This window comes from Corvus hawaiiensis, chromosome 3 (assembly GCF_020740725.1).
Source record: "Corvus hawaiiensis isolate bCorHaw1 chromosome 3, bCorHaw1.pri.cur, whole genome shotgun sequence".
NCBI classification, from domain to species: domain Eukaryota; kingdom Metazoa; phylum Chordata; class Aves; order Passeriformes; family Corvidae; genus Corvus; species Corvus hawaiiensis.
The window spans coordinates 118,038,659-118,050,323 of record NC_063215.1 but is presented as its reverse complement, the minus strand read 5'-3'; the positions used below and the strand labels follow the sequence as shown (position 1 = coordinate 118,050,323).

The window sequence follows — 11,665 nt, the reverse complement described above, 5'->3', positions numbered from 1 at the left end:
CCGGGCTGACCACCAAGCTGCATGCAACCGAGAAGATGGATAACGAGAGCGCTTGGTGTCTCGAGGCTGACAGGGCGGGAGAGCGGGGTGTAGGAATGATGCTCTGAAAGCGTGAGGGTATGGAAGGAAACAGGCTCTCGGTGTATCTGCCGTGCTCTGAAACCAGAGGAGTTGAACTTTTTCCTTTGTACTTTCGGCTACCGGGCAGGGCAGGACCGGAGCACAGACTCGTGCCTGCCTTCCCGGCGCGGCTGCAGTCCCGGAGCGGGGTCTCTGTGCCGCGGGGAGCCGCTCCCGCGGGTGCCGGGCGGGGCGGGCGCGGCGGGGGCGGGCGGGGGGCGGCCCCGCACCGCCCCGCAGCTAACGCGCACGTCCGCCCGCCCCACGGGAAATTCCCCCTGAAAAGGACAGCGAGCCCGGCAGCTGTGGCTGTCCGTGCGTCCCTGCGAGGTGTGCGGGCCCGGGCCGGAGCCCCGCGGCGCAGAGGCCGGAGCGGAGCTGTCAGCATGGCCGGTGAGCGGCGGGGCTGGGCGGGGGGGCGCGGGGAGCGGCCCCGGGGGGCTCCGAGCACTCTCCGCCCTCCCTCGCTGGTCGCGTTGGGTGTTCACACTGCGAGGCTGAAGCAGGGATGGGTTGTTCGGCTGAGTCGCGATGAGGTCTTACGAGGCTGTTCCATTTCAAATGGATCTCTTAAGCCTTAAAATTGCGACGTTAAAGCCTTTAGGTGTTAAATACGCACGCGGGTCCCGTATCTGGGCTGGAGACAACAGGCTGAAGGTTGGGTGATGCTCATAAGGACCCTGTTCACATCGGAACTCGGCTGTGAGAATGCAAATGAATGAGAAATAGTGATGGCACAAATGAAAGTAACGCAGATAAGGGATCGTGCTTTGAGTAATTACAACAAAAAGCACAATTAAGTTTCTTCAGGCTAAATGAAACCGAGTTTGTCGGGAGGAGTCTCTCTGGTATCTGTCTTAGGGTTAAAAAAAAGTCCCTAAATTTAAAACTTGGCTATACTAATTAGAATAGTATTTCTAGGGAAAGCTGCTTTTCAAAAGCTGTACGTTCTGTTCTTGTTCTAGTTAGCAAGGTATAAACTTTCACTCCTGATAAATATATAGGTATGCTTAACTATCAACATAGAGAGAAAACAGCTAGGCTTGTCCTTTAAATGTTATGATGTATTTTAGAGTGGCAACACTGAAGCAGGAGAGAGCAGTTTCGGGGTTTTTTTTCTTCATGTCTTTATGTATTTTCAGTGTAATTAGGAACCAGATAAGGAATTTTTCAGCGGGGGAAGTTTATAACTTCCTGGTACTAGCTAGCTTTTGTCGTTGTTTTTTTTTTCTAGTTGCCGTTTTATAATGTAACACGATAGTAAAGAGGAAGTTCATGAGCGTTTCTCGGTCTGTTAGAATTTGTGCAGTTCATGGAGCCGTAGGTAGACTACTGCTTTTTCAAATTAAGTCATGTATATGTTTCCAGTTGCTTTGGCTTAAACTGGGGTGTGCTGCAACAAAGCTTTCACCATCCTCCCCCTATGCCTGAGGTGTTGCAGAAGGTTATAAGTGGATAGATTCTTGCTTTTTAGAAATGACAGACTTAGGGCCACCAGGGATTTGTACAGAGCAGTGACATTGGAGTTAAAGGGCGAAGCTTCTCCCATCTGTGTCTCACTGCAGTCACCTCGGGAGGGAGGGTTTCTTTCACATCTTCTACAACGACCCGCAGCTGCTCTGCTTTCACATGCAGATGTTGGTGGAGAGTCTGTTCACCGGGCACTCCTGGCTGTGCAAGAAAATTGGGCACAAATGCCAAATTGGGCAGTTCCTCCAGAGCCTGCTTTCCTGGAGGAAAGGAATGAGACAGAACCCTTGATCGCCTGTCACTTTGCTTGGTGGCAGCATGTCACACTTCCTCCCTCATGGCACAGACTATGTTAAACTTTAAGCCGTCCCGCGTTTCTTGTCATGGAGAGGTCTGAGGAATTTTGTTCTGAGTTTTAGAGATTGTCCTTTTGTTCCTCTTTGTATTGCTCAAAATGTGAGAATAAAACACCCTTCTGTTCTTGAATGAGCATAAACTGGCTGAACTCTTGGAGCTGTCACTGCTTTTACCTCTTTTCCTTTCTGAACTCTCAGAGCTGTCACTGCTTTTACCTGTTTTCCTTGAGTATATAATTGGGACACTTGGTCTCCTATATTCTCTTTAAAATTATTCAGTGTTGTATTCGGGGCAAGAGGGGGGAAAAGCAATTTAATAACAAAAAGAATGACAGGCAGGTTATAATATGTAGCACAATGTTTCTATTACTAGCATGTGTATAGGCAATTAGAATTAATTACAAAGACAAATTAAACTCTTAAGAACTTAGATGAAGGATTAGCTAGATTTTTTTCTTTTCTTCCATTTCAAATGCTTTATGGAGTAGTTGTGGGCAGGCAGGTAATACAAGTAGCTGTGCATTTCTCTTCCAGAATTAGTGAGAGTTTGGGTTTTGGCGTATCTCACATTTGTTTGACAAACAAAGCGAGACCTGAGGAGGACAGGTCTGTAGTGACTGTGTGGGAACTAACAGACCTCTGTATGTGTGTGTGTGTGTGTGTGTGTGAGCAGATTGTGAAATAGTTACGCTGTGCCACTTTCCAAGCACATTGCTGATTTACAGAAATGGGGAACACTGGACACTTGGCTGCAGAGTGCTGGTAATACCTCTCGTTTGCACAAACACTTCTGTGTGTTTCCTCTCTACGCAAAACATGATGACACTGATAAGCACAGCAGTGATGATAACGTGATTCTTAAATAGAGAGAGAGGCAGCCAAGACAAAATGAAGTTTAATGTTTAATCTCTGGAGGCTGCTGTGTCACTGAGCTTTACTTTCCCACAAACACACCTGCTGCTGAGCAGTGGGTTTACCTTCAATGACATTTGTTTCGACCACAGCCCTGTAAAGATCACTGAGCCCAGAGTTTTAAAATAAAGGGCTCTTAATAGGTGAGAAAATAGCCCTCTCAAGTGAGTATTAATAGAATGTGAAGGGAAATTGTTGGTTAAAGCAGCAAGAGTTAAAGACCTCAAGTGATTGCGCTCTTGTAGTTTCAAGCGGTGAGGCTTTGGCTAGTTTTGACAAATACGTAATGTCTGTGGGTGTCCTGCACGTCTGGTTAGCAGCTATGTAAGCATGAGAATCTCCAAGTGTAATGATTAGTAGGTACTTTGCTGCAATTTTGTCATTTAAACTTGTAAAACAGATTTTTAATTTCATATGTGGATGTGTGTCTGTATTTGTGCTGATCAATGCAATAGCATAAGTAAATTGAAGTGTTAAAGTTAAAATAGCCATACACAGATGTGTGAGCGTATTTTTGTGAGAAACTCAGACTTCTGCTCTCCTTGAAACTAGCTTTACGTCATTTTTAGGCTTTTTTGTTTCAGTGCCTGTCTTCCCCTTCCCTTTTGCTGGACTTGCTTGTTTTCCAGGAAGAGAAAATACGCAAAGCTCATCTAAAGGACAGTTAGGTAAAGAGCTGGGAAGTATCTAGAAAGGGGACTTCTAAGTGGCTGGACCTAGACTAGTGGCTAATGTGTATTTAGTGTGACAGCTCATGGCTGGTGATCAGAAAGTTATTTAAAATCTGCCTTATGGGAGGTGGTCGGTTTAGAAACTGCACTTTGATTGATTGTTAGAAAGGTCTATAAAGAGTCCTGAACCACAGTTCCCAAAGGTTTTGACCCCAAACACAGCCTGGAGTAGAAGTGCATTGTGCTTTTGAAGAGGCATTCAGGTTTTGCAGAGGCTCTGGTTGTTGAAGACAATCCCAGCACAGGAGCTGCTCTCACACGGTGGCAGATGCAGTTCCACCACTGGCTGTAGGTGTGTGACAGATCAATGTGCTTTCAGGTCAGACCAAGGTGACGTCTCAGATGTCGTTCTTTCCATCCATCCCTTCTCTGCTGCTCTTGATTACTTTATCTCATAGGTTATAATATTTTCCTACTTTGGGTATGAACTGCTGCAGCACTGGAAATGTTTTGCGGTCAACAAATCCCAGGCATAAAGCTCAAGTTTTGTGTTGGCAGGGGTACCTAAACCATTGTAGGTGCAGCAAAAGAGAAGCCTTTATATGGAGTTAGGATTGGAATCCACCTCTTGGCCAAAACTCATGTGCTGTGGACTCTCAGGCAGCATAGACCTTGGGCAAAAGGAAGTAGGGGTTCTTTTACCCTTTCAGCACTTTCAATATATTTAATAACTGTTTTGCTTGTTATGTTGAAGTCCAAGCACTTTTTTTTCAGTGCTGTGCCACAGGATATTGTCTGTCCTGTTTGTTTGTGATGCTCAGCCTTACTTGAGGAGGATGCTATTATATGAAGATGACAGAGAGCTCAGTAGGCATTTCCATAAGCTACGTTCTTCTGATCGTGTAGCACTGTGATGATTCAACTTCAACAATATTTACTTAGCCTCTGTTGTTTGTTTTTCACATGCCATCCCACTGTTGTCACTGTTTGATTGACTGTCCTGTTTGATGTTCTCAGTGAGATATATTAAATAGCTTGTTACTGTCTGGCAATAAAACATCACTTGAAAAGTACTTAGGCTCTTGCTAAGTTAATGTCTTTCTAACCCCCCCATTTAAGAGTTCTGCTGTCTCTTATTCTCGTCTATCACTCTGTGTTTCCTGAACACCTCCCTTCTGACAGCTGCCCAATAGCTTTTTTGAGGTTTCATTGTCTGGGGAGATACTGCAACTAGAAACGAGCCCTGTGGGAGATAGGCAGCTCAAAATGTAGAATTCAATACGAGCAATCAGGTATTTTCTGAGCTCACAGTGACAGTATTCAACCCAGAAGGGTGGGGGTTTTTGCAGAATTTGAATAGTTTCTGCTACACGGTGATAGGAACTAAATCAATCAATTCTGAGCAAACATCTTCACTTTCGGAGGACGCTTAAGAGATCATAGCAGCTGACTGTACCAGTGCTTGGAGAGGACAGCCATTCTTAAAACTGTATTATTCCTAAAAATGTCAACCATTCCCTCAAAATAATGATATGGATTTTGTTGTATAAAATCTTCTTTCATCAGACATGTCTTCTATGATGGTTGAAAGAAGCTAAGTTCTAGATCAGATGGAAGGAAGGGTGTCTTTTTTGCTAGTTACTTCCATGGCACTGATACCATGGATGTTTCATCCAAATCTGTCCTCTTCCCTTGTACCCCACCTTCAACATGTGCATGTACATAAAGAGTAGATTTTTCTGATAAGTGGAAAGATGGTAATGTAAATCAAAAGTCTAGAAATTCTAATTCTTGCATCTTCTGCTGCTTTTTAAGCTCTACTGTGTCCTAACATTGAAAATATTTTATTTTTAAGGTGGCCTTGAGCCCTACATTGAAATATTTGAGCAACCCAGGCAAAGGGGCATGCGTTTCAGATACAAATGTGAGGGAAGATCAGCAGGCAGCATTCCAGGAGAACACAGTACTGAAAACAATAAGACCTTCCCTTCCATCCAGGTAAATACCGCTTTTATCCGGGAATTACCATTGCCCACGTTACCGTGATGCTCGTAGCTATGCGTTGGGCTCTGCACAGTAAATACAACGCTTTTCATCTCATGTTCTCTGATTCTTTCCTTGGCATGCAAATGGAGTTGCAGCCGAGTGGGAAAAGAGTTACTTGCTCCTGGTCACGAAAAGATTGGGTTTACAAAAAGAGGAGAAGGTGCAGAGGTGGTTTACAAAGTGCTGCTAGAGGGGACTCAGTGAAGACTCAAGCTCTGGGAGCCATTTGTTAGTAGCTTTCTCTGTATGCATGTTTGCTCTGCTTTCTTAGTTTGGTGACGTAGGTTTGGTTTTACGGTTTGGACAACAGCATGAATTTTGGGAGAGCGTTGAAGGAATTTGCCTACAAAATGTGGAAAGGCTTTGAAACATTGCTGGGCACAACATGAAAGAAGGTGCTTTGTACAAGCGAACAATCGCCCGTGATGCGGTGAATGGGCTCTGCAAAAGACACCAGCGTGAGGTGTGTGAAGTCAGAAAGGGGATACAGAACTTAAAAATGAGCTGAGAAAAGGGAATTGTGTCCTCAGAGCATCTGCAATGATGATGAGTTGGGTGGTTGCACCATGGATGGGTTGGGAAATTCAGAATGAAGGGATTCAGAGGAGCCCTGGCAGCTGTGATCAAAGCAGGGACAAAGATACACAGTAGAGCTGGAATGGAACCACTTGGGCAATAGCTTTCATAGGTTGGACAAAGGAGACCTCAGACACATAGGGTAGGAGAAAAGAATTTCTGGTCCCCTATCTGATATTTAAGTTGCTTTTGTTTCCTTGATCTATTTCAGTTTGGAGAAAGTCTGTCAGAGCTGAGATTAGAGGAGAAACCTCAAATTTAAATGGGAAGTTAAGAGCACTTGCCATCTTGCAGTCCATTGCAGTGCCCTGGAACAGAGGCTGTGTATCTGTGTTTGCAGTGTGTGCAAGTACAAAAAAGCCAATGTGGAGCCAAAAATGGAGTCTCTGGAATCACAGCAGAAAAACAACTGATAGGGAGGTGGTGAAATGGGAAAAATATGAGATGTTTTATGCTGAGACATAAAAGCTCTTTAAGAAGGAGGGTTTGAGAAAGAGAGTGTTGGCAGTCATGTGTTGAGCGGCAGAGTGAGTCTCTATTGCATAAAGCAACTGTGGAAGCTGGTCCAGCCCTGGAGCCAGAATTACTAAGCGAAGAAGCAGAGAAGGTTTCCCTTTGACTATCACAGTGCCAGATTTGGTTAGGGAATGCAGGAAATGGAGATGGTGCCAGACTCATTTTTTCAGTTCTCTGCCAACTGAACAAGGAACTGTGTGGGCTGTTGGCAAGAGCAGAGGCTTGCACGGACTCTCAGCCTAAGTCTGTGTCAGGGCACAAGCTGAATGGGCTGAATCAAGCCTTGATTCCTCTTTTCTTGGACTGTGCTGGACATGAAGGCCAGGCAGAACCCAGAGGGGAGATGGGACATGAGTAGGTGACCATGCAAGGCTGGCCAAGTTTGTTCTTTTGAAAGGTGACTATTGATGACAGCGCTGATTGTACTGATAGCAGGTGATTTCTAGGTGAATTCCTGCCTCCCTGAAGCCCGTAGGAGGCTTTAGTGCTGATTAGGTGCCAGGGGAGTCCCCTCTAGAGATGGAAACGTGAATGAGGATGAGAAGAGAGGGGCCAGGAAGAGATTAAATTTCTTGGTGTGGTTATGAAGATGAACGTCAAGGAGGAACTAGAGAACCAAAAGCAGCTAGGTCAGCTTCAAGTTCATGGGGCTGGGTGTGAAATGAGGGAGAAATAATGTAATGGTTGAACAAAGTGAAGGAGTAGTGAAGTGTCATTTTAAGGGTAAAAAATACCAGTGACTTGTATGAAGACTGAATGGAGCGGAATTGAAGACTGAAGAAGCGAACACATGATGACAGGTAGAAGAGCACAGGTCAAGTCAAAGGTTTGAGGTGTTGACTAAAAGGGATACATGATGGATCCTTGGAGTCTCAGGAGAATGAAAGGAAGGGAAGGAGAGGAACTGTTAGTTACAGGGCAGGGGAAGTGGAGGAGGCGAGCTCACCTCTGCGCAAACGTGTGCCTGGGCAAGTCTTGTATTTGCTTTCAAGTTTTTATGCGTCAAACACTTTAGGCCAAACAGTTTTTCCTCTTTTCTTTTTCCTTTTACACTCCCCCACACTCGGTGACTTCACTGGTAGCCGTCAGCTCGAGGTTGCTTTTATGCACCTGAGAAAGGACACTGAATTAGACTGATGACTGCTGTGAAAGCTCTGGTAGGGGAGCTTGAGAATTTGGTACTCCCCAGCTTGAATGTAAGATTGAATACTCATCTGAGAATTAGTTGGGAAAAAACCCAACAACTTCAGAGGGGATTGTGTCATGCTGTATCTGTTAAGATCCTCTTTCACTGCTTAGTGTTCCATGCACAGGTAATATCCTCATCCCTGAGGCTTTATGAGTTTTTTCCTAAAATCTTTGGAGGGAGACTTGTTCTTCAAGCAACATTTCTGTGTGTTCACCTACGTAGCTCTGCTGTTTCTTCCATAGAGTATTTCAGGATAAAATTTATTTTCTGTAACAGGTTGGGACTGATACCTAAAATATCTCACATTTTTTTGTAGATTCTGAACTATTTTGGAAAAGTCAAAATAAGAACTACGTTGGTAACGAAGAATGAACCCTACAAGCCACACCCTCATGATCTGGTTGGAAAAGACTGCAGAGATGGCTACTACGAAGCTGAGTTTGGGCCAGAACGGCGAGTCCTCTCGTGAGTAATGGTGTTCCTTGGGAGTTTGATTAATTATTCAAGTGATTTGCTAATCTTGTGTTTTAAAACTCACACTAATGATTAAAAGAGCAATTAGAATGCTGTCTTTGCTGTAGCTTACTAATGCATCTCGGGGAACTTCCCTTTGGAGTATTTCCTTCTTTTTTCAATACTACACTTGCGCTTTTTCTTTCCTTTCACCCTTTTCTTTCCTTTATCCATTCTCCCAATGTCTGTCTTCTTTTCCTTTCTCACACTTACTTTTTTTAGTCTTGCTCATTAATACATCTTACTCTTGACCATGATTCTTTGGTACATGTGAAAATGGTGAGTAATAGAATGGGTAACAGCTACTTCGTGGTGATGAGGGAAGTCCACATCTTCCATGGAAATTATATTTGGACTTTCTGGAGAAAGTTTGTAGTGGCTGAGTATCATGTAATCTAGAAGACAGTGGTTGTGGCACATCTAGAAATGTGTTAGTAGCTGTCACTGTTGTTGCTTGTTGTTTGGGTTGGGGTTTTTTGAGTGAAAATACAGATTCTGCTCAGGCCCAGCTCTGAAGAGTAAGTGTGTGAAGAGTAAGTAAGGAAGGATCTGCTTGTGGATGCAGTGAGGAAAACTCAGGGATATGTACAAGACATTTCTCAGTGCTATTAAGAGTATCTCAAATACAGTTGTATTTGATGGCATTTCCTCTAAGTTTACCAAGTCTTGTATAATAAAATGGAAGCAGAATAAGCTGCAGCAAACATGGAGTGATTATTGCTGGAGAGGGGAATTTAGAACCAGCAAGCTGTTTGTGGTTCACAGTTTGCAATGTAGGGAATATGGAAGTAGGCTGTTGCTCTGGGGTAAGCATAACTGAGCTGGGAAGAAAATCAGGTAAATATTTCAGTGTATAAGTAGCTCTTACACACAGCTCTCAGGCCAATGGGATTCTGTTGTGTTAGTGAAATTACTCCATGTTTACGTGGGTTTAGTCAGTAGGACACTATTAAAGGAGAGAGCTGAAGACACATCTGTTTTGAAGGTGGTGATTGCCTGATGGTGAAATAAACAGTGGAGATGCTTCTTCAGCATCCAGCCCAGGCTCAAGGGATCATGAATGTGCTGCAGTGTGTTCTGGTGGCACGAGGCACGCTGACCTGCAAACATCCTGAACTGTTACAGGACCTTGCACCTTCCTCTGACCATCCATGACCAGCTTCCCCTTTGTCTTCTCAAATCAAGCTTCCTCAGCCAAGGCTAAAGGAAGTCTGCTGTTCTGGCCCATCCCACTTCCTCCCTTCAGCTCTGTGCTTGCTGATCCGAAGCAGAAAAGCCCGATTGCTTAACACCTTTTCTGGCCCTGTGTTCCCATCACTGAGTGCGGGAAGACACTGATAATTGTTTCTCCTCTTGGCATTTTGTTGCACAAGGTTCAATGTGTAGGCACGAGGTGAGGCTGTTAGAGAAGCCATTACAGGATGTCATGCCAAGAAACACTGGGATGCTCTGCAAATATTTATTTGCGGATTGTGATTTCATCTCCATTATATGTTTGCATCAAGTCCTGTCCTTTGGCATAATGCCATGCCTCTGTTTCACTTCAGGCACTGGTGCTTGTTTGCTCCATCCAGGAATTCTTCTCAATATTTTTAGGAATTGAGCCTCTCGGTTTCTTACAGAATAGTAAGTGGGCTGCTTTCATTTTATTGATAATGTGAAACTGTGAGCTTTGTGTTTGACATTGGAGATCCTGATGGGAGGAGGCTCGATACGTTCCCTTTGAAATGTTTCCAGCATTGGTACACTCATTTTTTTTAACAAATCATTGGTTGCTTTAAGATGAAAGAACAGTGTGATCCATAATTGGATCTGGATGTTTAAAGTCATTTTCCTTTTTGTGGCTGGTGACTCAATCTTCACATTCTTCTCTTCGAGTCTGTGTTGGAGAAAAGCCTCATCCAGTACTAGTGAACAGGAGATGTCCTCTGTCAATAGTGTTTCTGGCTCTTTGCTCTTGCTGAGCATCCCAAATTGAGCAAAAATCCATTTTTTTTCACAGTAGAAGTGGAATTATTAATCACAGATTTTGGGCTGCTCTGAGTAATTACTCTGCTTTCTGCTGTTCAAAGTTCCCCATGTTCTAAAGTTCCCAAGTGTTTTGTTCTGCCTGTGGTATAATGATCTTTGTACTGCTGCCCAAACTTGATCAGAGCCCTCCCTGGCCGAGACATCAAGGCAAGAGTATGAAAGTCAGAGCTTGTGGGGCTGCCTGTGTACTCAGATTTTTACTTCCTAGTTTCCTCTCTCTGTGAGGATATCATCATAGTTTTTTAGATGTTTTTCATTTTTTTTCTCTCTCTTCCTACTTCTCCCTCTCTCTTCTCGTTACCTCACTTGCTTCCTGTCAGCGCGCATCGATGTGAAACCCCACAGCCCTGCTGGGGCTCTTGGCAGTTCCTCCTCTGACCCAGCCTCTGCCTAGCCATGGTTAAACACACACTTTCACTGTGACAGCCCAGCCTCAGAAAACACTGATAATCTGACAGTTTTGAGGTGCTGAAAAGCCTCCTGTCCACGAGAGGCTTTGTTTGGGGCTATCATATGGAATCAGGCCTGTTTGTGGACTTTGAAGTGTGCTTCACACAACCTGTGGAATACAGTGGGTATTCTGGGGGGGGGGGGCGTGGGGTGAGGGGGGAAGTACTGTGTGCTGTGATCAAGCCCTAAAGAAAGTACTTCCTCCAGGAGCAGGGGGAAGTAGGATTGCTCATCAAGGTACAGTCCCAGTCTGAATATCAATAGCCACGATATGAGGGCAAAATGCTTTAGTGAATGAGATGCTGCTGTGTTTTATTTTCCCTCAGTCATGTCATGTTCAGTTTGCAAAGGAAGCCTGTGCCTTCCTCTAGTGAACAGAGGTTCTGGAAGTGGAACCTGATGGTGGAGGGTTTGGGAACCTCTGAACACAGCATGTGGGGCGCAGACAAGGGAGTTTAGAAAAATTAAGCTCAACATCATGCTAGGATAGTCTCGTTCAGAAGTGTAGAACCACTCTTGGCAGGAACAAGGAGTACCTTTAGGTGCAATAAGATGCTCTTTTGGTAAAGCAAAGAAGGTTTGTGGAGTTTCAAAGGAAGGGAAATGACTGGTACTTCTGGAGAAAGATGCCTGCTGGCACAACCCATCTTCAGGAGCTTATTGTAACATCATGAAACACAGATTATTTCTTTCTTTTTTTTTTTTCTTTTTTTTTTTTTTTTAACTTCCTGCTTCACATCCACTCAGCTTTGATGATGTCATGGTTTTTCCATGTGGGAAAGAGTCACCCTGCCTGGGACTCCCCCCACCTCCTG

At 44.3% G+C, this 11,665-nt stretch overlaps 1 protein-coding gene across 1 annotated transcript in view; it reads left to right on the top strand.

The window, feature by feature from the left end:
• The first annotated feature begins 376 nt into the window (after positions 1–376).
• The window catches only part of REL (REL proto-oncogene, NF-kB subunit), a 29,572-nt gene continuing 18,283 nt past the window's right edge, over positions 377–11,665 (top strand). Inside the window, exons 1-3 of the mRNA XM_048296147.1 lie at positions 377–513; positions 5,385–5,527; positions 8,173–8,321. Of these exons, the coding sequence (XP_048152104.1) occupies positions 507–513; positions 5,385–5,527; positions 8,173–8,321 (299 nt within the window). The 5' untranslated portion in view covers positions 377–506. The remainder of the gene's footprint in view (positions 514–5,384; positions 5,528–8,172; positions 8,322–11,665) is intronic.